The sequence below is a fragment of the Aulonocara stuartgranti genome (genome assembly GCF_965226115.1).
Source record: "Aulonocara stuartgranti genome assembly, chromosome: 14".
NCBI classification, from domain to species: Eukaryota; Metazoa; Chordata; class Actinopteri; order Cichliformes; family Cichlidae; genus Aulonocara; species Aulonocara stuartgranti.
This window is the reverse complement of record NC_138950.1, coordinates 1,880,822-1,906,413: the sequence shown is the minus strand read 5'-3', so window position 1 is coordinate 1,906,413 and position 25,592 is coordinate 1,880,822. Positions and strand designations below refer to the sequence as shown.

Genomic DNA, 25,592 nt, shown 5'->3' with positions numbered 1-25,592 from the left:
CCCAGTGGATAAGAATGTGGGGGGAAAGGAGGGCTTCCAGTTTTTCAGTTTTGTCCTTCTGACCTGTCAGGGTTCACAGCCTTAATGCTAACAAATATTACCCAGACCATTTAAATAACAGGCATGAAAAACTTCCTGTTTTCAGGATTTCAGGAACTCAATTTGAGGTTTTTAAGCGATAAATCTACCCGTGTGACCCACTCAGGATCAGAGCTGCGTGTGGCTCATCGGTCAGTGAATGCAGCCCGAGCTGCCCCTATTAAAGGTGCGTTCACTGGCAGCAGCTGCAGGTCTGAGCAGCACACAGAACTTGTTTTCAGTGTCTGATGGAAACATGGGATGAACTACAGTACTGTGCAAAAGTCCTGAGTCAGCAGCATTTGTTTGTGATTGGCTGAAACAAACAGCCCCAGTTTACTGTGACATGTAAATAACAACAGACCCCTCCCAGCTGTGAACACAGGCCTGTGATTTCACACTGAGCGTGCTCTTAATAAATGAAATGTTCACTCAGCCCATCAGAAACATCAGACTTTATTTAAAACAAAAAAACAGACATTTTGAAATGTTAGGCCACACCCCTTCATTCAGGTAAAGTTTTAGTCCCGCCCTGGTTTTTATTTCCACTCATGGGCTCATGTTTGGATGTTTAATTTTTAAATGTTTTTCAGAGAACAACAAACAGAAAGCATATTATTTTTTACATCTGTGCTCGCAGGTGCGCAGACGGTGGGCGGAGCTTGTGAAATCCACAGGTACGAATTACTGTAGCAAACTGTATGTTTCAAACAGCTGGAGCTCAAAGTGCCGCGTGATTGGTGAGAACAAACATCAGAGACTCTTCTTCAGTGGTTTTATTGAGCAGTAGTATCACAGCAGTAACGAACGGCGTTATCGGCGTGATTCGACGCGTCCTGCTGTGTCAAACATTCAGTCAGAGACGAGCCTCGCGGCCTCGTTCATTCACACAAACAGTCAAAAACAGATGAGCAGCAAAAGTCTGAAATCCCTTTTGGACACACTGTTAAACGCGGGGCATTTAGGGAGGTTATTAAATTCAACCCTGACGCTTCTTCCTCCCACCGTACATCAGACTTTCAGCGAAGCTCATCACGGCTTCACGCTCCGTCACAGCTCGGTAAAAACGTGGAAACGACAGCCAAATATTTACAGTAACAGCTGAAACGTTTACGTTCACAGACACGTTTTTCTGGTTCCAGTTGTAAATATTACTGTGAAATACAGCAGAAGACTCGAGGTAATAACTATTTACATGACCTTCAAACGAGGGAGAACTTTGGATCAATTTAATCCGAATTTGTCCCAGAATGTAAAAACATGTTACCACAAAAACGTCACTATATTAAAGATTCACCTCCAAATATGAAACATTTTATTGTTCAAAGGGTTTCAGAGTGTTAAAATATTGTCTCTCGTTTCCCCGTCGTTGTATTTGTTATTACATTAAAGACGTTTCAGTCTAATAAACATCTAAAAACCACGATACCAAAACGTGCCTGTTATTACCCTTCACTGTGCGGTTAGGTCACATGTTACTGTTGTTGTATTTCCTCGTTATTACCAAGCTGGGATGTGAAGTGTTTGGACTTTCAAACAGAGACAGATTAAAACAAAAGGTGGAGGCTGTAGCTCCATCAGCTGTCAGAGCTCAAACAGCACCACCTTTCACACATAAAACGCCTTCATTCCCAGCGATCCGCTCCAGCTTTCGGTGATTCCTATTTTTCGGCGCAGGAGCGGAAACATCTGGAAACGTTTTCTGGAACGCTGTCTGAATTGTGAGGACATAAAGTGCTGTTGGAAGTTTTTCAGGACGTGTCAGTGTCTTCACAGTAAATTAGTAACCGATTAACTGTGCCCAGCAGGGGGCGCTAGCTGTAACTACATCCTGAAGTAAAGTTGCGTGACTGAGGACAAACCTCTGTAACATTGATCTCCTCTCATGAGAGTTAAGACGTGATTATTCAGATAAAATATATTTAGATTCAATAATCTGAGGTTAATATGAGAGGAAATATTTTCAGCTGCACTCGTGGTTATCTGAAGGTCGGTAACGGTTCTCCGTCAACGGTAATCCAAGAAGAAGGTGTCTGAGGTCTTCCTCCTGCGTGGGCTGGTACTCGTGACAGAATAATTTACACTGTTACCGTCACCGCTCTCCATCGTTTCAACACTACCCCTCCTCCTCTTCCTCCGCCCCTCCTCGGCTGAAGTGCCGCCGGCTCAGTCGCTCCGGGTCATGTGACGCCATGTCGCTGAAGTCCCGGAAGATGTCCTGAAACGTCTCATCATCTCCTGAGGACAACACGACAGTCACAAGTTAACAGGAGACATCATGGGAGGAGGCCTGGCCTCTCCCCTGCCTCCAAAGAGCCAATCAACAGAGGAAATATAAGCCAATCAGGTTCACAGGTTAACCCCAACCTAACCCAGGTTCAGGTAAAGGTTCGCGACCATTTCAGAAACTGTGAGCACGCCCAGCAGGACTCTGCATCACAGGGAAACAGGTTTGAAAGGTCGAGTTGAGGAAAAGCCGACAAACTTTCAAAGCGTTTTGACGTCTCCGTGACGACGAAAGTTACACTTACAGTTCCTGCTCCGGTCATTAAGAGTGCGCCTTTAAAATAACCAATCAGATTTCACCTAGCTACAAAACTTTGATAAAGGACATAATCTTTATTTTCATTTTTGGACTGCAGCAGCTCTGCGTGACGCTCGTTCAGCCATCTGGTTTCACCTTCCTTCTCAGCTGAAGACAAACGTGAGACAAATGTTGGAGTCGACTAACCCGCGGCGCCGAAGACTCCCTCCGAATCCCTCATCTCCTCGTTCATCCGGGCCATCCGGAGCCTGAAACACACGAGCCATGATCACGTTAAAAGAGTTCACAAAGGAATTGAAAGACTCCGTTATCGGTCGTGTGTTTCCACAGCGCTCTGAAGACCCGCCTCGACCAATCAGATCAGTCCCTTGACGTACGAGAAACTTTATGATTGGACTCTGGTCACGGTCTGAAATGTGAAACGTCACGTGTCGACTTTTTCATACATCAGTGGGCTTTTCTGATCTTCAGGATGCCGTGGAAACAATGTTAAGGCTGGAAACACTTCCTGTGACTCACAGAGTGACGATGTCAGCATTGGCCGTTTCCACGGCGATGGCCAGAGGGTCATGACCTCTCTCATCCACTGCGTACTGATTGGCTCCTCTCTTCAGCAGCAGGCACACCTGTCTGCAACGGTCAATTAAAACCAGCAGCGTTGATTCGAGCTCATGCTGTGTGTGCGTGTGTGTGTGCATGTCTGTGTTCGTGTGGTTACCCGGTGTGACCAGCAGTGGCGGCAGCGTGCAGCGCCCCCTGTCCTCTAAGGTCTCTGTGATTGACGTTTGCGCCGTTCTGCAGCAGGAACTCGCACGCCAACAGCGACCCCTGCAGGCAGCCGAGAGAAACAGTGACAGCAACGAAGTTTGTATTCTGTTTACATCACAGCTCTCTAAAGGCTCAGTGTGCAGAAATAATATTACTGATAATAACACTAATAACAACGATGATGATGTCAGTTAGGAGTCAGTGATGTTATTAATGAGTAATAATCAATAAAAGGTGCCTTCAGTAACATTTCCTCTTCTTTGTGCATGCTCACCCCGATCGCTGCTCCGATCAGCGGCGTGCGGCCCTCCTCCTCGCCAACGCTCCCGTTGACCTCCGCCCCCTCGGCCAACATGGACGCCATGGCAACCAGGTCTCCTGCCAAAGACGCCTGATAGAGACGTAGCATGGCTGAGTCCTTATGACGATGATGCTCTGAAACAGAAAACGCAGAAAACATTTTTTTCTAAACACAATAAATTTAAATTAGTGCTGAAGCGCAACAGGACGCCGTAACACGCCGATGCGAGCACTGACAGAGGAAGCCAACCACACAGCTGTCGTGCACGGGACAGGAAGTGAACAGATGGGTGCTGCAGCAGAGAGGCGTGATGGGTCAGGTGTTACAGGGGGCAGTGAGGCTCAGAGCAGCGGCAGGAACGAATCCAGCAGTAAAATGTAAAAGTAATAGATTACTGCAGTGATGAATGCGCTGATAAGGTATCGTTCCAGTTTAAACAAACTTCTTAAATTCTAGTTACAATGTGCAGACGGTCGGACTTACGAGCGCCGTTGGCCTGGACAAACTTCTTCTCCACGTATTTCTCTTTGATCCACGCCTCCTTCTCGGCCCTGACAGGGAGAAAAACAGGATGCTGAGTCTCTGCTTCCAACATTCACGTTCAACCAAAGCCGATTCCTTTCAGCGGCTCGTGTTTTTACCGCGGGCTGTCGGCTCGGGGCTTGACTCGTCCCTCCTCTGAACACCGCGCCTCGTAGATCTGGTTCATCACATCGTTTCCCAGAACGCACAGCAGCTGAGGAGGAGCATTCACATTTTAGAATCTGGGCCTGCGATCGATTCTTCATTGATTTTTTTTCAACGTCAGACATGAGCAGCACTGTGAGATTCTCCCGGTTAGACTCGGGACAGGTGAAGGCAGTTTGGGCTGTTCTGGGATCAGTTTGGTGGGTTTTCAAACATAAAGATCCAGAGAAGCCGGGAACTTCTTGTGTTATTTTCCACAACAGCTGATTGCCTTTTAGAGACTGTTTAGAGCAATTTCCTGAAATGATTCAATGACCGAGCAGCGATTTGTCGGCTTGTTATTAGTTCAGGGTGTTTGGTTCACACAGAGGCAGAAATCTGATTTTTGAGCTTTCTCGTTTCTCCTCGTGGCGTTATATTTGACAGCTTCCTCACTTTACGGTCTGCTCTTCACTTTATGATGCCGGAGTGTTAAAGCTTCAGTGCAGAGTGTTTCGCTTCTACCTTCAGCTGTTCGGCCTCCCAGGAGTCCAGAGTGAGAGATCGCACCTTCGACAGATGGACTCCGAGGCTCCTGCAGACACAGAGAAAGAAGAACATCGGCCAACGTGTTGCTGGTTTTCATCTTCTGACAGTAAACTATGAAGATCACCAAACACCAGTGAGTACTTCTCATGGTTCCCACAGGCTGTGTGTGGACAGAGAAGGTTGATGAAAGATCAAAGGGCGAGATTAAAGCCTGACACCTGCTAAAAAGCAGTGAAGAAGAAATGAGGAGGAAGTCCTCCTGAAACCTGGGCTGTTACCGGTGTATGCCCGAGCACTCGATGCACATGGTGACTGCCAGGTTGATGGAGGCCCAGCGAGGCTCTTCCTCCCCGCAGTCACAGCACCTCTGGTTCCCGAGGCCCCTCAGGGCCACACTCAATGCTGCCGGCCTCTGGGCGGGAGGGCCCGGACAGACGTCCCCGCCACAATGCAGAGGGGGGAGCTCCTTAGGCTGCACATAGAGAGGAAGAACTCGTCAGCCAAACGGATGGGGGAGGGGAGTTAGCTGTAATATTCAGAGGTGAGTGTATCGTGGTCGTGGTGTGGACCGGCCTGCATCAGCTGAGTGTCGCTTCGCTCTCTGTAGGCGAGGTCGATGCTGCCCTGCAGAGCACTGAGCCAGGCCTGCTTCAGCTGCTCCGAGTCGGCCTGCAGAGCACAACACCTGGAAACAAACAGGTCAATTAACGCCATATCACATGACCCTACAGGTGTGAAAACGCCGTGTTCACTGTCTTACTTCTGGATGGAGAGCAGCTCAAAGCAGAAGCGTCGGTCCACGTGATCCAGAGATTTGACAGCACACAGTCGAAGATCCTCAAACAGAACCACAGCTTCCTCCTGCGGCGTGGGATTCAACATGACTCGTCATCATGATCCTCAGCAACATCACCATCCTCAGCAACATCACCATCCTCAGCATCACCATCATCCTCAGTATCACCACCATCCTCAGCAACATCACCATCATCACCATCCTCACCAACATCACCATCCTCACCAACATCACCATCATCACCATCCTCAGCAACATCACCATCCTCACCAACATCACCATCATCACCATCCTCAGCATCATCACCATCCTCAGCAACATCACCATCCTCAGCATCATCACCATCCTCAGCAACATCACCATCCTCAGCAACATCACCATCCTCAGCAACATCAGCATCATCACCATCCTCAGCATCATCACCATCCTCAGCAACATCACCATCCTCAGCATCATCACCATCCTCAGCAACATCACCATCATCACCATCCTCAGCAACATCACCATCCTCACCAACATCACCATCATCACCATCCTCAGCATCATCACCATCCTCAGCATCATCACCATCCTCAGCAACATCACCATCATCACCATCCTCAGCAACATCACCATCATCACCATCCTCAGCATCATCACCATCCTCAGCATCATCACCATCCTCAGCAACATCACCATCATCACCATCCTCAGCAACATCACCATCCTCACCAACAACACCATCATCACCATCCTCAGCATCATCACCATCCTCAGCAACATCACCATCCTCAGCAACATCACCATCATCACCATCCTCAGCAACATCACCATCCTCACCAACATCACCATCATCACCATCCTCAGCATCATCACCAACATCACCATCATCACCATCCTCAGCAACATCACCATCCTCAGCAACATCACCATCCTCACCAACATCACCATCATCACCATCCTCACCAACATCACCATCCTCACCATCCTCACCAACATCACCATCCTCACCAACATCACCATCCTCACCAACATCACCATCATCACCATCCTCACCAACATCACCATCCTCAGCAACATCACCATCCTCACCAACATCACCATCATCACCATCCTCACCAACATCACCATCCTCACCAACATCACCATCATCATCATCCTTACCAACATCATCACCATCATAATCATCACCATCCTCAGCAACATCACCATCCTCACCAACATCATCATCCTCACCAACATCATCATCATCATCCTCACCAACATCATCACCATCCTCAGCAACATCACCATCCTCACCAACATCACCATCATCACCATCCTCAGCATCATCACCATCCTCACCAACATCACCATCCTCACCATCCTCACCAACATCACCATCATCACCATCCTCACCAACATCACCATCCTCACCAACATCACCATCCTCACCAACATCACCATCCTCACCAACATCACCATCCTCACCAACATCACCATCATCACCATCCTCACCAACATCACCATCATCACCATCCTCACCAACATCACCATCCTCACCAACATCACCATCCTCACCAACATCACCATCATCACCATCCTCACCAACATCACCATCCTCAGCAACATCACCATCCTCACCAACATCACCATCATCACCATCCTCACCAACATCACCATCCTCACCAACATCACCATCATCATCATCCTTACCAACATCATCACCATCATAATCATCACCATCCTCAGCAACATCACCATCCTCACCAACATCATCATCCTCACCAACATCATCATCATCATCCTCACCAACATCATCACCATCCTCAGCAACATCACCATCCTCACCAACATCACCATCATCACCATCCTCAGCATCATCACCATCCTCACCAACATCACCATCCTCACCAACATCACCATCATCATCATCCTTACCAACATCATCACCATCATAATCATCACCATCCTCACCAACATCACCATCATCACCATCCTCACCAACATCACCATCCTCACCAACATCACCATCATCACCATCCTTACCAACATCATCACCATCATAATCATCACCATCCTCAGCAACATCACCATCCTCACCAACATCATCATCATCATCATCCTCACCAACATCATCATCATCATCATCCTCACCAACATCATCACCATCCTCAGCAACATCACCATCCTCACCAACATCACCATCCTCACCAACATCACCATCATCACCATCCTCAGCATCATCACCATCCTCAGCAACATCACCATCCTCACCAACATCACCATCATCACCAACATCACCATCATCACCATCCTCACCAACATCACCATCCTCACCAACATCACCATCATCATCATCCTCACCAACATCACCATCATCATCATCCTTACCAACATCATCACCATCATAATCATCACCATCCTCAGCAACATCACCATCCTCACCAACATCATCATCATCCTCACCAACATCATCATCATCATCCTCACCAACATCATCACCATCCTCAGCAACATCACCATCCTCACCAACATCACCATCATCACCATCCTCACCAACATCATCATCATCATGAATTTTATGCAGTTCTTCCTCCGACTAACATTCATCCATGAAATTCTTTCTTCAAACACTAAAAGCAGAAAACTCACCTAAGTGTGAGGTGGTATAACCGGACGCCTTCCTGTGATTCCAGGACCAGTGGAGTGTAACTTGACTGTCTGGAGGGTTTCTACTTTGTTTTTATTTGAATTTAGCGTCGAATCAGAGTAAGTGAAAAATACTGATTTTTTTTTTAAAGTGGACCTTTTTCAGTGTTTCATTATTTCCTGTCATGGATGTTCATATCAACCATGACCAACGGATTAATAATGAGCTCAGTACACAGAGTAAACCCTGTGAGCTCTAAACTCACAGTTTATCACAGCTTCTCCTGTTGAAGTGTCACGGAGCAGGTAATAATCAGAGGAGGTCCACTTTAAAACCGATTTCACTCCAGATTTAAGCTGAACTTTTAATTTTCTGTCATCATGTGAACATTTTGATTTAGAAATGTTAAACTTGAGTTTCTGATGTAAAAATTTGTGAACAGAAAGAAAAAAGAAAATTTTGCAGAATGAATAAACGTAGACAAAAACATGCTAACGATTGTTCTGAATGAAAGCAGGAAGAGCGGTCAGCTTCCAGAGAAATCTCAGGGACACCTGTCACACCAACATGAAGTCACGTGAGGTGTGTTCAGCTGTGATCTCAGCTGGAGCTGGGCAGTAATTTTCTCCCGCAGGTGGATTTAAGGCTGGATTTGATTACATGTAATCAATCCGAGGAGCTGAACTCTGTTTAATGGCTGTAACAGGGTGTGAATCCAATCAGAAGTTAAACCACCATAAACAGAACGTCCAGCTGGGAACAAATTCAGACCTCTTGATTGAGCTGATCAGTTATCAGGCAGTGAAATCGATCCCTTTGATTAGCTGTTCTTTGATTGAGTGGCCGGGTCTCACCTTGTGGGACTTCCTGTATATGAGCTGGTTGTCTCTGATGGTGAACCAGGATCTGAAACAGGTTTACAAGTTAGAAGGATTCACTGAGGTCAAAGGTCAGCAGGCCATGTGACACTGCGGGTCTCTACCTCTTCCACATTTTAGATTTCCTCCTCGAGCGTTTGAACAGGTAACCCCGGATGATGTCATCATTGCCAGGACATGCGCTGACCATCGGCTCACCTGAAGCGTCCTTAGAACAAACACACGCGTGTTTCAGAGCGTTCGTTCTGCTTTGAGTCTAAATGTATTCGTCCCTCCTTGAACAACATATCTAACATCTGTCTGCAGCGTCTGCTGGGACAGATGTGCTGATCTGTGAGACTCCTTACCCTCTGCTGGACCAGCAGGTGTCTGTTCTCCAGCTCCTTCCTCTTGGCCGTGCAGTCCGCAGACAGCTGTGACAGCTGTGGAGCACACACAAACACATACGTGTACACAGCCGTTACTCCACACCGAGGCTACCACACAAACCAGCACAAAGAGGTCAGAGGTCACAGACCTGCGCTGCCATGGTTTTCATGGTGGGCTCGAGGTCTCTTAGCAGGTCAAAGCCCTGGTGGAAGAAGGTGAACTGAGCGTGGACGAAGGAGAACATCTGGAAACGCAAACTTGAGTCAGTACACGAAGATGGTCGTATCAGGTATGTCCCCCCTCTATGACATCACACAGACCCACGAGTTGTGTTTTCACTCACAGAGTTTAAGATGTCGACCTTCTGCTGAGTCTTGAAGGTGTTGAGCTGAAAATTAGGACATAGAGGATAAAGCATCTGATGTTCCTTCATGTCATCAATGTTAAACACACTCAGGTGTCACACCTGCAGACAGTAATCCAAGGCGAAGTGCTGGTAGCATTTGCGTGTAGCGAGCAGCAGGTGACTTGCCCGCTCGGCGTCGGCGGCTTTATGTCGAGACACCTGAGCGTTCTTCGTCGCTGCCGTCTCCAGATCCTCACCGATCCGGACAAACTCCTTCCTGGTCTCCGCCAACTGGGGCAGGAACCTCAGAGAGATGAAGAGCAGCAGTGTCATCACCAGAGCAGCTCTGCCGGTGCTCAGAGCTAAACTGTGTTACTGTTACTGTGGCAACGGCCTCTACACTGAACCCAGGAACCCCGACATACTGATCAGCCCCCCGGAGTGATGCCTTACTGCGTGCAGAGGTTAGTGAGCTGCTGGCCGATGGCTCTCTGTGTCTGATCAAACAACATCTGCAGGTGAAACACACACACGAGTCAAACACATGAGTCTCTGCTGGAGCTCAGACGAACAAACACGAGTACAGCTGAGCGTGGACTCACAGTGTGGAAGCTGACCATCTCCTGCAGGCCCTGGTGGAACTGGTTCAAGCAGGTCTGAGAGGAAGGAAATAGGAAGTCAGACAGGAAATGCCCCAACACCCCACCGAGAAACTGAGCAGACATGTTAGGTCATTAGTCCTTCCTGGCTTATTAGCTGGTAGTGTTAGATAAATGAACTCAGAGGAAACAGAGCAGACGTTGTGGGGCGTCGGGAGCTGAAAGTAAATTGGACGACCGGATGCAGCGATTTCTTCTTTTTCAGATGCATCGAGGAGCTGCTTACTGTGATCACGCTGTCCTTCGTCTGATTGGTGCACAGCTCAGCTAGGCCGCTCAGTAGCAGCTTATTGGCAGTGCTGTACGCTTGTCCCGCCTCTACCATCTTCCCACACAGCTTCATCACCTGATTGTTTAGAAACAGACAGTACAGACCAATCAGCTTGCCTCACTAGTAACAGTTAGCTTCTAACAGTACTTCATCAGTACTAGTAGTGAGTATACAGCTGTATTAACAGTATTTGTAGTACTACTATTAGCTGTGAAATTACAACTAGTATCGTAATAGTATTAGCTACAGTATTTGTACTGTCTAGCAGTATTAGCGCTAGTATATGCAGTATCAGTAGCCTAGTACAAATAGTACTACCACTATTTGTAGTGGAAGTACTTGTGCCTTGTCTCCATGCGTCTCTAACAGTTTTTATTACAGCAGTAGTGGTAGTAAAGTAGTAATAGTAGTAATGGTAGTAATAGTAGTAATGGTAGTAGTACTTGTACCTTGTCCAGTTTTGTCTCCAGCTGTGAAACATCTGTTTCAAACTGATCCAGAGCCAGCCTGAATAAAATAAATAAAGCGTCATCACTACAAGTGAACATGCGCAGATTGGTGTGTGCGTGCGCGCGCGCGCTTACCTGAACTCAGGTGAGTCTTTGACGCAATCCTCAAAGTCCAGCAGGCAGTCCATGACGTCACCCAGCTGTCCCGTGTCCCTGTAGTGAGTGCGAGTGTAAATAAAGTTAGCTGCGGTGCTTCATCCTGCCGTTAGCCGTTAGCTCCGCTCTAATGAATCATTTTTAAACACGCGCCGGGGACGTGGACGGACTCCTTCACGCGCCTGGTCCACAGCCTCACAGCGGGTGGATCCGTCGCGCGCAGCACACGCGCCCCGGTCGGCCCTCCATATTGGCGCGGTTGAGATCAGAGAGTAACTAACCCGGGTCAGCCGCTGTTCTCGGACTAACAGCTGTCCCGCTGCAGCCCGCTGTTGTCAGACTTGTTGCTAACCGACAACGTCCGCCTAATATCCGCTTTGTTTGGCTCGGAGCCAACCGACAGTCACAGCAACTTCAGCGACCCCCAGCGGCCCGGGGCGGAACCACACCTACCGTGCCCGTTATTTAGGGCTGAGTATCGTCGCTGATTTCTATAACTGATTCGATTCAGTTTTGACAGTCAGAAATATTCTAATTCTGATCATTTATCAGCACACATCCATGTTTCATATCTGTGTATAAACCAAAGCTGACACTGAGACTTCATCAGAGGTGTGAGCATCACAGCAGGTGTAACTGAGGATCCAACAGAGAAACATGAAGCAGGTTTTGTTGGAAGTACAGCAGCCAAAGTCAGAGGGAGCTCATGAGCATGGTTATCAAACGTGAAGCGCAGTTTGATCTTCTTTTGCTGCTGGTTCAGTCAGTGTTGGTCAGAGTGACGAAACCTGCAGCTTCAGGATCTGTGAGCGGTCGACTCTCAGCGCCGACGGCGTCTGTGGACGATCCACGCTCTGCGTTTACATCTTTGTGCTTCTCACTTACTGTTTTAGCTGTTTGGTGGTTGTTGAAATAGTTTTGTGAGCTTTAACCTGAGATTCTGTCAAAATAAATTTATATTTAAAAATCATTCAGGATTTAATGAATCGATATCGTGTTATTCAAGCTAATATCGATCTTTTTGAACCCACACCTACTCGTAATTGTTTTTTGATTTTCTTTCACTGACTGAATTAAAACTCAACATGTAGTAAATAACAGGCACTACTACTTAAATGCATAAATATTTAAGGTTTTATGTGTAGTGTATATGCATTTGTTTTAAAATTCAGATTAGAACAAATATATTGACAAAATATTTAAAAAAAAACTATACAAATATATTTTAGCCCTACAAAATTATGTTATTAGTTTTCTTTTATTAATTGTAGTTTCAAATCTCTTTTAAAAAAAGATGTTTGCATGTTTTCAGTGTTTTTCGCTGCTGCAAACCGACTTCTGTGAGGAATAAAATGCACGTAATCTTTCGAGGCCAACAAAGTGAAACGTTTGACTTTCACCAGCATAATTTCACCTTTCGTTTCCTGTTTATTGGCAGAAAAAATGGCGTACATAGCTTTTTATCAGAAGTTACGATGAAACATTGAACATCTAATCGAATCACTTCATCACTAAAAGCATATTTGCACTGCAAAAGACTTACAAATGTGGATTGCACAACACTGGACATTATAGTTCTTCATTTCCACTTAATACTGTACAGTTGCCGTTATTGTATATATATATTTATATTTCTTCATACATTCCTATATATTTCTATACTGTGTATTTTGTTTATACAGTTATTTTATTTTCAACTTTAATTTTCTGTTTCTTTAGGCCACGAGCAGTTGTGTAAGCATTTCACTGCATATCATACTGTGCATGAGACAAATAAAATTAGAATTTGAAATGTTTTCTTCATCCAGCTGGACTTTTTGTTGCATCACAGAAGAAGAAAAAAACCTGTCCCTGCTGTGTTGTTTAATGATCGGGCTGCACGGTCTGATGCGTTTCCTCTTTATGTCCCGTTTGTGTTAATAAAGTTAACAAATTCAAACACTGATGGGACAAATCAGCTGATGGAGACGGAAAATAAATTTTTTTATTGTAAAAGAAGCGGACGTTACAGCAGCAAGAACACAGAAACAAAGATGAGGACGGTGAGTTCAGTAGCCAATAGAAACCAGGATCACAGTGACGTTGTCAGCGCAGCCTCGTCTGACCGCCTCGCTTGCCAGCTGCTGACAGGCGGCCTCGAACCGCCGCTCCTCCTCCATCTGCCCCGCCCCCTTCTCTTTGCTCCCGTCCTGTAGGCATGAAGAGGAGGATGAAGGTCACCCAGCAGAACTCACATGTTTAACTGGATTAAGGCCAAAACCAGTGGGTGACGTTGCAGTGGGTGTCTCCATCTTTTGCATACAGTCTCTTTTTCTAAAACATACAGTGGGGCAAAAAAGTATTTAGTCAGCCACCGATTGTGCAAGTTCCCCCACCTAAAATGATGACAGAGGTCAGTAATTTGCACCAGAGGTACACTTCAACTGTGAGAGACAGAATGTGAAAAAAAAATCCATGAATCCACATGGTAGGATTTGTAAAGAATTTATTCGTAAATCAGGGTGGAAAATAAGTATTTGGTCAATAACAAAAATACAACTCAATACTTTGTAACATAACCTTTGTTGGCAATAACAGAGGTCAAACGTGTACTATAGGTCTTTACCAGGTTTGCACACACAGTAGCTGGTATTTTGGCCCATTCCTCCATGCAGATCTTCTCGAGAGCAGTGATGTTTTGGGGCTGTCGCCGAGCAACACGGACTTTCAACTCCCGCCACAGATTTTCTATGGGGTTGAGGTCTGGAGACTGGCTAGGCCACTCCAGGACTTTCAAATGCTTCTTACGGAGCCACTCCTTTGTTGCCCGGGCGGTGTGTTTTGGATCATTGTCATGTTGGAAGACCCAGCCTCGTTTCATCTTCAAAGTTCTCACTGATGGAAGGAGGTTTTGGCTCAAAATCTCACGATACATGGCCCCATTCATTCTGTCCTTAACACGGATCAGTCGTCCTGTCCCCTTGGCAGAAAAACAGCCCCATAGCATGATGTTTCCACCCCCATGCTTCACAGTAGGTATGGTGTTCTTGGGATGCAACTCAGTATTCTTCTTCCTCCAAACACGACGAGTTGAGTTTATACCAAAAAGTTCTACTTTGGTTTCATCTGACCACATGACATTCTCCCAATCCTCTGCTGTATCATCCATGTGCTCTCTGGCAAACTTCAGACGGGCCTGGACATGCACTGGCTTCAGCAGCGGAACACGTCTGGCACTGCGGGATTTGATTCCCTGCCGTTGTAGTGTGTTACTGATGGTGACCTTTGTTACTTTGGTCCCAGCTCTCTGCAGGTCATTCACCAGGTCGCCCCGTGTGGTTCTGGGATCTTTGCTCACCGTTCTCATGATCATTTTGACCCCACGGGATGAGATCTTGCGTGGAGCCCCAGATCGAGGGAGATTATCAGTGGTCTTGTATGTCTTCCATTTTCTGATGATTGCTCCCACAGTTGATTTTTTCACACCAAGCTGCTTGCCTGTTGTAGATTCACTCTTCCCAGTCTGGTGCAGGTCTACAATACTTTTCCTGGTGTCCTTCCAAAGCTCTTTGGTCTTGGCCATGGCGGAGTTTGGAGTCTGACTGTTTGAGGCTGTGGACAGGTGTCTTTTATACAGATGATGAGTTCAAACAGGTGCCATTCATACAGGTAACGAGTGGGGGACAGAAAAGCTTCTTACAGAAGACGTTACAGGTCTGTGAGAGCCAGAGATTTTCCTTGTTTGAGGTGACCAAATACTTATTTTCCACCCTGATTTACCAATAAATTCTTTACAAATCCTACCATGTGGATTCATGGATTTTTTTTTCACATTCTGTCTCTCACAGTTGAAGTGTACCTCTGGTGCAAATTACTGACCTCTGTCATCATTTTAGGTGGGGGAACTTGCACAATCGGTGGCTGACTAAATACTTTTTTGCCCCACTGTACTTATAAGTCTAAACTATGAAGCAGAGCCTCGATTGAACATGTAGCCTAAAGGAGCTCAGGAAGGAAAGCGACTGTTTCTTTAAGTGTCATGAAGACGTCTCACCTCTCACTGTGAGATGGTGAAAGATGGACCCTTGGGCCCCCTCCTCGATTCGATTAAGGGTCCAGCTTCCACCATCCTACAGTGAGAGGTCAAACGTCTTCATGAAACGTAAAGAAACGGTTGCTTTTCTTCCTGAGCTCCTTAGATTACCTGGGTGACAGATTACACCCTCACAGATGAAAAACAATCCAAAGTTACATGAAGCTAATCTGCAGACACGCTAACTGCGCTCTTATTTTGTTACACTCATCCGTCGCACTTCCTGCTGATGCAGCGACTTGTGATTGGTGTTAAGGAGGACGGGCTGATACCTGGAGGACGCCGAGGACGAACTTCACGGCTTCGTCGGCTGAGAACACTTTGAACAGGCCGTCACAGGCCAGGATGAGGAACCTGCAGAGAGCAGGGACAGTGCTCACACACCTGCCTCCCAGATCACAGCAAACCAAAGCTGTTTAGGTCCAAATCCAGCTGTTTCCAGTTGTTTCTACTGTGCAGCATCTTATGTATTAAACACGTTTTATTTCTAGTTAGTGAACTCTCCATCACTCTCTCATTGGCGCCAACGGGCTGAGCACTGATGTAGCTCCACCTTCACTGTCACTACACTGATGCTCAGGTGAGCTCAGGTACACAGACCAGGCTGTTTTAAACGTCACGATTCTGTTTCTACATTCGTGGAGCACCTTTTGGTCTCTCCTTACCTGTCATTGGGCGTGAGCTGACACCTCCTCAGGTCAGGGGTCGAAATGACGCCACAGCGTTTGTACTGACCGTCCCCGATGGAGCGAGACACCTCCAGGACACCGAGCACGCGGCCATCCCTGCGGAGACACGAACACATCACCGTTAGCTGAGGCCGAGAGGCGCTGGTGGAGGACGGTAAGGATTCGGACCTGACGGTGCCGCCGGCTCTCTGGATCCTCATCCTCTCCTCGTAGATGGTCGGGTTGTGCTCCTTACTGAGCGCCAGAGTCAGCGACCTCCTCTGTCCGTCTGCCGCCGCCTCCATCCGACACATGACTGCCTGCAGACACGGAAACGGCGCAGCAGGAAGCTTAAGACAGGAAGAAAAAGAAGCGCAGGTGGAGGTGAAGAAACGCCGGCTCACCCTGCTGTCTCCCAGGTTGGCCACGTACACCATGTCGTCCACCACCAGCACGCAGGTGGCCGTGGAGCCGTCCTTCCACGCTGGTTTCCTGTCCACACAAACAGCTCGTCAACTTTTCCTGCTCCACATTTAAAAACAGCTGCGGCACACTGGCGCTCAGAGTCTTACTGGCTCGAGGCCTTCTTCAGGAAGTCTTCGTCGGTCTGCTTGAACGTGTCCAGGAGACACCTCTTAATCAGCTTGTCTGCGTTTTCAGCATCTCCTGAAAGAGACGACGTGCTTTAACCAATGAGAAGGCACCACGGCTCTCTCGCACGTTTATGTCAAAGTAAACTTACAGATGACTCTGGGTCTCTCTGGACTACTGCGCCCTCTTGTGGACATGACGTGATATTAAAGCAGTTTAAATCTTCTAATAATTAAACATGATTTATGTCAGTTTTAACATCACTATTATTACTGCGGCATTAAAACAAGCAGCTGCCTCATCCATCATCCATCCAATCACGTCTATGACCGCACAGCGAGCAGGGAAACAGGAGACAGCAGCAACTGGACTTTCAAAATAAGAGCGAGGGGGGATTGACCACTGCGGGTCGTGAACAGCGTGGAGGAAACTCACCTGTGGGGAACTTCTTGGCGAGAGTGTGATGGAGGTTCTCAGCGGCGAATCCAGAGGCTCGAGCGCCGCCATGGCCGTCGAACACGGCGAAATACGAAACTCGGGACCTGCAGACAAAGACACGACGTCAGAGAGACCACACGGAGGAGCTGTGACCAATCATGATTGGTGGGCGTGACTTCCTCTTACACGTTTCCTGGCAACGTGGACAGACAGCCGCTCATGTCCGGCAGCAGCACGTGAGCGTCCTGCATCTCCTCGCGCTCGCCACGCCTCGCCGCCACGTATCCTCTGAGCACTGGGAGGCCTAGACACACAAAGAGAGCGTGAGACCGGCGGCGTCCGCCCTCGCCTCTGCGAGTCGTATTCACGTGTGCTCGCGTCTGATTGGAGGAAAAGAAGCAAACAAACATTGTGGTGGAACAGCTGAAGACCTTCTTTGCAAACTTTCTTGACCTCCTCCTCCTCCTCCTCCCTGTGTGCTTCATCTCGTTTCCGTTTCAACCTTTTCTCCTCCTCCTCTTCTTCTCTGGTGGTTGGGGGTGGAGTTGTGAGCGGTGCTAGAGCAGGACCTGAGGAGGAATCGCATCAAACATTAGCCCGATGTCCTTCCTGACACAACCCTCGCCATTTACCTGCGTTTGTTCCTGCATTCATCACAGTCTAACATCACCAAAATCAAACACTCCACATCTCAGCTCGTGGAATTTCACACTTTTCTTTATACTTTTATTGAATTCATAGACCTGTTTAGGAGCACCAGCTACGGGTTTTTGTCCGTTTGCAAAGGGTGCTGGTGGAAAACATCCTCCTGCTGGATAAAGATGGAGGAGGAGGAAGAGGAGGAGGAAGGTGTGTTTGAGGGCAGCCAGACAGAAAGAAAGGTAGGAGTGTGGAGGTGAGAGCAGGAACGGTAAAGAGCCGTGACTGATATGGAAAGTGAGGCCAGGAGCATCTAAGGGTGAGATGGTCTGCGCATGTGCAGAGGAGGGACGTACATGCAGAGGGGGGGGGGGGGGGGGGGGTGAGATGATAAGATGGTGATGATTCAGAGACAGCCTGTCTGGCTGTTCCTCACTGATACCAGTTATTAATAATCAAAGAGATCAATAACTGCGAGTTTACGCGGATATATCGAGTTTTAGAAAAAAATGTAATTCACTACAACCACGTTATGGAAGGAAATACGTCACTTTTCATTTTCCCGGTGCTTTGCTGACTATTTAGTGTTTTTATACAGTCAGATTTCACATTTTAGAGGTGAAAAACTGTCGCTGAGCTAATGAAACCTGCAGCTGCTGACCGATGAATCGATGCGTAATCGATCAGTCATGTCTGTGGGGTGTGAACTGAAGCACGGCTCCCGCAGCAGTAACGCTAACGTTAGCTCACTCGGCTCTGTGATGGAGCCTTAGCCCTGCTGCTAACGTCAAACCTTCCCGTTAACTCACCGGAGGTCTGAGTCGGTTCCGGCAGATCGTCGAACAGATCCATCCCGCTGCCCCGCAACAAGCTAACGAACCCGGATACCTGAGCGAACCGCCACTCCTGCCCCCAGCTCTCCGTGTCCGGGTGTCCGTGTCAGGGTGTGTGAGCTGACCCAGTTCGTGTTAAACCGACACGATTATTAAAGCGGGCCAAACTGTGCTAAAGACCCGCTGTCGCTTCTTTTGCAGCAGGAACTGTTCTTCATCTGCAGCCTCAGAGCTAGCCCTGCATTAGCAACACACGGCTACACACAACCTACTTCCGGCCGCTGCTTTCAAAACAAAAGCTTCAAATTATCCGAGCTGCAAATGTCCGGAAGTCTGTGAAGGAAGCTCTAAAAAAGACAACTTCGTTTCCATAGCATCGTTACGTTTAACCCGCAATAAGGACCTAAAGTTTTAGCAGTTGCACATATTTTGCTACATTAGGTTTTATTTAATTATGTTTTACATGTTTCTGTGAAATAATAAAGAGCATTCACAAACATCAGAATTTACTGTATTTACAGTGTTCTGTGGATCAGCAGGGAGTGTGTATTCGTCTGCTAATCAGAAGGTTGGTGGTCTATCCCTGACTGCACCAGCCAAAGATCCTTGGGCAAGATATTGATGCATCCATCGGAGTGTGAATGCTGGAAAGCACTAAGTTGGGAAAAGCAAATGTGCCTGTGTGAATGCGGCGTGCTGTATAAAGTGCTTTGAGTGCTTGACTAGAGAGTAAATAAGAACCAGTCCATCCATAACTCCTGCAGCTGTCCACGTTACAGATCAGTGTTTTGGATCCATAGTCAGGAAACTCCCCGGTCAGATCTTAATCTGATCTTAACTTAAGTGAGGATAACCTCATGGGTCTGTCAATCACTGACACACAGAGGGGCATCTGAATAAGCGATGGTTCAGCTTCATCCTGACAGAAACTGAGGTTACATGTCATAAAACGAGTAAAACACGCATTTGATAAAAGACTTAAGAACTATTTGTTGATCTCAGGCTGCTGACAGCTTACACAGTAATGCTGAAGTTACGGTGCTGCATTTGTGTCTTATTTGTCTGTGCAGACAGGTGTGCAGCCGACGCAGACAGGTGTGCAGTCCTGCAGAAGGCTGACAGCCCATTCAGTTCAGTTTTTTTTATGTAGCACCAAATCGCAATAAGCTCTTCGGCCTCCTCAAAAAGCCTATTGTGAGGTGAAGACCCTACAATGATGCAGAGGCTGAATCCTGATTGGTTGAAAAGTGGACATGACCAGAATATAGAGTGAAAGCAGAGATCACTGCATGAAGGGAGAGATGTGAAAAGCAAGTTAACACACACACACACACACACACACACACAGTCAGGTGTTTGTGATGGCACCCTCTGGTGCCAGAGAACAGCCACCGCAGAAGACCATCAGCACAGGCTCTCCACAGCACACTCCTCTCCCTCCTTTCCTTCCCTCCTTGCCTCCTTCGCCCGCCTCTGGCCTCTCATTGGCTGCTTGGCTGCTGCTCTCTTCCAGTTGGCTGGCGGCAGCAGCGGCTGTGGGTGTTCGGATGTCCCACACTGACAGAGAGCCTGAACCTCTCAGCTGCAGCTGATCTCGGAGCTCCTGCGGAGAACATGCGGCTCTGTGAGCTCTGCCTCTGGACCTGCTGGGCTGCAGCGCTCTGCTCCGCAGCACAACAGCACGCGGGACTGGAGACGAGCCCGGCCGGGGGGAGGAGGCTGAGCGCGGGCACAACCACGGCAGCACCGCGGGGGAGCGGAGGGAAGCCCGGGGACCGCCGGAGAGCAGCTCCGAGAGGGTGAGCACCGCACATATGACCATCACCGTCACATTCCACATCACCAACCCAAATAACTCACTTATAATCAGCCGGGCTGCTGTCGGTCTGCGGCTCACTTCATGTCTGAAATCATCTGAGAGGAGAGAACAAAAAACTTTGTGTGTCCTGGTCACGGTGACGTCACACCCGTGTGTAAACAGGCTCAGCTGAGTGAGGAGCTTTGGTTGTGTGCTTTGTGTTGGCTTGTCATCACAGCGAGTCCCGCAGGTGTGCTGTCTGCTGTTTAAATCTCTATCATCACAGACACAACAGGACTTCAGCTTCAGGCTGTGCAGGTGTGACCCTCAGGTGAGTGGTTGTGCAGGTATTATTCATCCTGACCGATTTCTCTCTAGTTCTGCTTTGTGCTCTGCTGGTGTCATCCAACTGCTGGGACCTGCTGCACAGGTGCACCGGCTCCTCCTCTGTGTCCACGGGAGCTGTGGAAGAGCATCTCCCTGAGGAGCAGGAGGAGCACTGCACAAATGCTACAGTAAGACCTCCATCGTGCTCCTCGTGCACGTTTCTGACCGACTGACTGTCAGAATCAGACTGCAGGAGGGCCAAACCTGCTGCACGGGAATCTTTGCTCACATCACTGTGCAGAACCAACAGGTCCAGCTCTAGTGGATGAGAGCAGGCTCACACTGAGCACAAGAGACAGAGTCTGGAGATGCCGCGGTGAACGTTACGACCCTTCAGCCACATCCAGCAGGACCGGCTTGGCACCCTGGGGAGGAAAATCCTCGGACGGTCCCACAGACCTCCGGGTGTTAGCTACCGGTACCTGAGTGTCCTTAGAAACCAGGATGAAATCCTCAGACTCTGTCAGGCCGGGTCCACCTGCAGCAGGCCCCAGACCCCTCCTGGTGGAGGACGATGCCTGGCCTCAGAGTGTGCAGGCATTTCTTTGATGACGAAGGCATTGATGCCACCGATCGGCGCTCATGCTCCTCAGACCTGAATCCAGAGGTGAGGTTTGTGTATTGCACCGCAGGAGCTCACGGATGCCCTGACCCAGGTCTGGGAGGAGCTGACCACCTCCCATCAGGAGAATGCACAGATGTTTGTGGGAGCACTTTTGGGCACGTAGAGCTGCTTGAAGATGGATTTGGACAGCTGTAGGCAGCTCAAGTTTGCAGGAGGGGACTGATATCTTTAAAACAGTCGACATGTGAACAGAATTACAGATATTAAAGCTCAAACATATTTTTATCAAACTAGATGTTTGATGTCTCTGTTCATATTCGATGCAAAACATGTTATGCTGTTCTTATTTTTGAAATCCTTACATTCATATTTATGGATAAGACCAAAGTCCTGCTTCATCGTGCAGGCCTCAGGTGAGGCTGCTTTCCAGGTGCTGGACACATTAAAACAGCTGGATTACCCTGAACAACATGTCTGAGAGCATCTGGTCTACCTGTCTGTGATGTAGTGTGACCGTAAGGCAGCTCAGGAGTGTGTGTGTGTGTGTGTGTGTGTGTGTGTGTGTGTGTGTGTGTGTGTGTGTGTTTTGACCATGCAGGTTTAGGGGTAGATTCAGGCTCAGGTCGGGGTTATCGTCCTTATAAACAGTGTGTGTTTAAACAGAGCCGGTTTAAGGGGGGAAAGCAGACATGTTTGTGTAGAAGCAGGCCTCGTTGGCTTCAGCGTGCTGTCAGAGGAAGCGGCTGATTTAGCGTCATGCTCTCCAAACGCTCTACATGATGAAACGTACGCACAACGTTTTTTGGTCCCACACTCTACGTAAAGCTGATTTGCTTTGTTTTTGGTGCTTTGACCCATGAAGTGATCTTTTTAATTTGATTGGAAATTGTTGTCACGTGATGTGATCACATGACCTTCAACATGTATGTGGTGTAATTTTGTGTGTTATTGTGTGGTGAAGTGCAGGTGTGCTCAGGTAAAATGGGAGAGTGCGAGTTGGTAGTCACTCCTGTCGCAGTGAGGTTGGTAAGCTGGCCAATCAGAAGAAGGTGGGGAGTTTGGTGTTCGTGTTAGCATACATTAGCATCTGCCACTTTGCTTCTGACAAACTCTTTATAACAAACATTGTTTGTTTGCTGTGAGATAAATACATTAAAAGTCTTCTTCTGCTGAGTCTGCAGAGGGTCTTTCTACATAAAACCACAGAAGAAGACAATGCTGCTTATTGCAGAGTTGCATTAATTTCAGCAGCAAACATTCAAAAGTCAAAATGTTAATCTGCCAGACATCACAAAGTCCACTTTTCTTTTCTCACCGTGCACATGCTGCACGTTGAATGATCCGAGTGTCTGCAGCAGGAACCACGTTACAGCAACATCTGCTGAGGAGAGAAGCCGGCTGACGGTGGAGATGCTGTCTGACAGAATCGTATATAAAACATGTTAATACTTAGCGTGTAGGACAGCACACGTCTGTCTGTGATTCTGCTGACTCTGAAACATCTTAAAGCCTCCCTGCTGCTGACACCGGTTTAATCTCAAACAGAAGAAGAAGAAGCTGCTGCGACTAAAACCAGCGTAGATCAGTTTAATGACAGCAGCTCTGCTCTGCGTCCACGTAGCAATCAGAAAGTCGAGTTTTTGTTTGATTTTATTTGCGTAATTAAATGCTCAACACTGTGTTTACCTTTATTTTTGTCCTGTATCGATACTTTTACATTTTCCTGCTTATATTAAGTTTCTTTGTATGAATGTGTGTATTAGCACACATATTTCTGTGTGAATCTATTCTGTTTATTTCAGTTCCATATTTTTTTCTTGGACTCTGTTAGAGCAGCTTTGCATGAGTCACAGTTTAAAATAATCCCTCTTTATGTCGTTCTGGGCCTTGATGCAGCCCGTCAGTTCATTCTCTATCTGAAACAAGCTGTTTTCATTTCTGTCCCCACAAAGGATCTTTCTTCTGATTGGTTGCCCCTCATAGATATTAGGTGGGTGGAGCTTCTCAACATGAGGTGACCGTACTAGAGCTATGCCTTTTCTATGACCTCACAGATCCAAGAGTAGAAAAAACTGTAAGAAACTGAGTGTTAAGAGAAGTCTGAAGCTACACCGACATCAGTATTTAAAGTTTTGGTCATGTTTAAAATGAGCGTTTCCCTCTGGAACAGGAGATGTACGACAGGAAATACCAAAAACCCTACACGTTAATAAAGGACGGAGAAAGCTCAGACTGACTGAGGGCGAGCTTTGTGTTTGTAGTTTTCTTTGTGGATGAAATGTGGAGGCCAACAAGCTGCTCAGTGTCTGAAGGCTAAAGCAGATTCTTTGAAGCTCAAAGTGTCTGAGAGCGTAGGAAGCAAACACAGGCTCGTGGTTTCAGAGCAGCTGTGGACTCCCTGACTCGAGCCGACTCGGGCTCCTTCCTGACTTCTGGGTCATTCTTGTAGGTCTTTGGTGTTGGTGAAACTCTGGGATAATGTCCCCGAAAAGTCAGTGAAACAGCCGTGTGTGTGTGTGTGTTTATGCCCCTCCCCCTGCACCTGACGTGGCACAGGTTGTAGTCATTTTAACAGAACAGCTTGTAATGAAAATATAAAAACACTCATTCAGATTCAGCACTGTGCTTCGTCCCCAGAAAGAGTCTCGTATGACCGTCACCGTGTTATTGTTGGCAGCTTAACTTCATTAATCCCTTGTTTCCTTAAAGTGCAGCGATTAGATGACTGATTAGTTGTTTGAGAAACAGTTAATTTTATAAAAGCTGCTGCAAAATGAAATGCTGTCTGCAGGTCTGCATGACCTGGAGGAGGGTCATTACTCTGTTTGTAGGACGATTTGTTCTCAGTCGCTTTCCTGAGGAAAGATTTCTTATTTTTAGCTTCTGATGTGTTTCTACTAAACTGAATGTGTTTCGATTTTTATTTATTCGATTGACTCTGAAAGCAGAGCTTTAACTTTCACTTGCTGGCTATTGTGGATCATCATATTTGATCAGGTGAAAGCTGTTTTAAAGTGGGAGACACTAAAACACTTGTTTCAGAGAGAGGACACACTAAGTTCCAGTATAAGATAAAGAAGGATGATTTTAAACCACAGATCATGCAAATATGGTTCTGGAAATGATCAGACACTTCAGATTATTCTGCAGTTTGAATACTTGGGGATTATTCGATGATTGTGTTGCTCTAAGGCTGCAGGTGAAAGCATCAACAAAACGTATTTACGCTGAGCTTTTTGTCGTGCTTTGCAGACTCAGGAAAATCCTTCGAATGTCTTTGTATTAAAGGTCTTAAAATCTTAAATTTAATCTGGTGAACCAGCAGAAATCTTGCGACGTGCTTATTTCTATCAGCTGCCGTTCCTGTATGAAGGGGTCTTTGCTCTAACTTGTACCCCTGCGCCTCTCTCCGGACTCACCCGTCTGTGTGTATACAGGTTCAGGACTGTATGTGTGGTAATGCTAAATCTTTGTTTGGACACACACTGATCCCGGTGTGAGTTAGTGGGGCCTCCTGTGCTGCTACAATACGACCGGTACGCTGTGAGTAATGATTAAATCCTCTGCAGAGAAGCTGTGTCCACACTTGGTCGGCTACATTTAACAAACAGCGTCTCATCTCTGCCGCCGCCCCCGAAACCCGAACCAAGCCCGAGCCCGGTGTATTCATCGCTGTCAGAGTTATATCTGTTAGACCGCCTTGTTGCTTTCATGTCTGAACATCAGAAGATCTCCAGCCTAAACAATATATATAATCAATTTTCTCCCACTTACCCGGGTCACAGAGATACCCTCACATTCCCCTCCACATCCACTTCCTTGGGATACCGAGATGTTCTTGAAGCAAGCCTGCAGCCCGGATTGTTCTTAAGCCTTTTTCAGCTGCATTATAGATGTTTAACATAAAGTTGTGTTTCTGTTACGTTCATGCAAAAAGATGCAAAGCGAGAAATGGATCAGTATTTGATGTTTGATGTTTTCGAAGCTGTCTCCAGGTGCACAAAGACCAGTTTTCAGACTGATCTACGGACATGGCTTCAAAGGATTGCAGTGAAGTTGCTGCCGAGACAGAACTTTCTCTGTTAATGAATATTGGAGAACTTCCCACAGTTACCACGACTCCCACAGCGTTCTTTAAAATCTAGAACTAGTTCCACTT

The 25,592-nt window shown here is 47.2% G+C and overlaps 3 protein-coding genes across 7 annotated transcripts in view; 2 read left to right on the top strand and 1 right to left on the bottom strand.

The window, feature by feature from the left end:
• Positions 1–518: 518 nt before the first annotated feature.
• Positions 519–18,967, bottom strand: LOC309686951 (arf-GAP with coiled-coil, ANK repeat and PH domain-containing protein 2). Its single transcript, XM_082501622.1, has 33 exons — positions 18,660–18,967; positions 17,643–17,780; positions 17,398–17,515; positions 17,209–17,315; positions 16,755–16,848; positions 16,587–16,674; positions 16,372–16,502; positions 16,180–16,299; positions 15,787–15,868; positions 13,499–13,631; positions 12,857–12,866; positions 11,422–11,538; positions 11,287–11,344; positions 10,793–10,912; positions 10,510–10,563; positions 10,361–10,419; positions 10,028–10,211; positions 9,905–9,949; positions 9,710–9,805; positions 9,540–9,614; positions 9,297–9,400; positions 9,169–9,220; positions 5,668–5,768; positions 5,481–5,592; positions 5,186–5,379; positions 4,884–4,953; positions 4,334–4,428; positions 4,176–4,243; positions 3,666–3,826; positions 3,342–3,451; positions 3,143–3,253; positions 2,810–2,871; positions 519–2,316 (listed from the first exon to the last, which is right to left on the bottom strand). The coding sequence occupies exons 1-33, from the start codon at positions 18,700–18,702 to the stop codon at positions 2,195–2,197; spliced, it is 3,234 nt and encodes a 1,077-aa protein (XP_082357748.1). The 5' UTR covers positions 18,703–18,967; the 3' UTR covers positions 519–2,194.
• LOC309687482 (uncharacterized protein) lies at positions 5,679–8,385 on the top strand. Its single transcript, XM_082502485.1, has 2 exons — positions 5,679–5,813; positions 6,156–8,385. Exons 1-2 carry the CDS (start codon positions 5,801–5,803, stop codon positions 8,318–8,320), a joined length of 2,178 nt encoding a protein of 725 aa, XP_082358611.1. The 5' UTR covers positions 5,679–5,800; the 3' UTR covers positions 8,321–8,385.
• Positions 18,968–20,235: 1,268 nt separating the features above from the next.
• The window catches only part of ltbp4 (latent transforming growth factor beta binding protein 4), a 63,696-nt gene continuing 58,339 nt past the window's right edge, over positions 20,236–25,592 (top strand). For 3 of the 5 annotated variants that reach the window (XM_082502309.1, XM_082502311.1, XM_082502308.1), the window contains exon 1: positions 20,236–20,482. In XM_082502309.1, the coding sequence (XP_082358435.1) occupies positions 20,298–20,482 (185 nt within the window). In that variant the 5' untranslated portion in view covers positions 20,236–20,297. The remainder of the gene's footprint in view (positions 20,483–25,592) is intronic. The other 2 variants (XM_082502312.1, XM_082502313.1) reach the window with 1 other exon arrangement.

What these genes read in the sequence shown, in the direction of transcription:
- LOC309686951 (XM_082501622.1), bottom strand. Translation starts at nt 18,702, where the DNA reads ATGGATCTGTTCGACGATCTGCCGGAACCGACTCAGACCTCCG. An exon ending in CAAGAAAGTTTGCAAAGAAG is followed by an intron (nt 17,516 to 17,642) that starts GTCTTCAGCTGT and finishes TTGTGTGTCTAG; the next exon opens with GCCTCCCAGTGCTCAGAGGA. An exon ending in CCTTGGATTACTGTCTGCAG is followed by an intron (nt 9,950 to 10,027) that starts GTGTGACACCTG and finishes CCTAATTTTCAG; the next exon opens with CTCAACACCTTCAAGACTCA.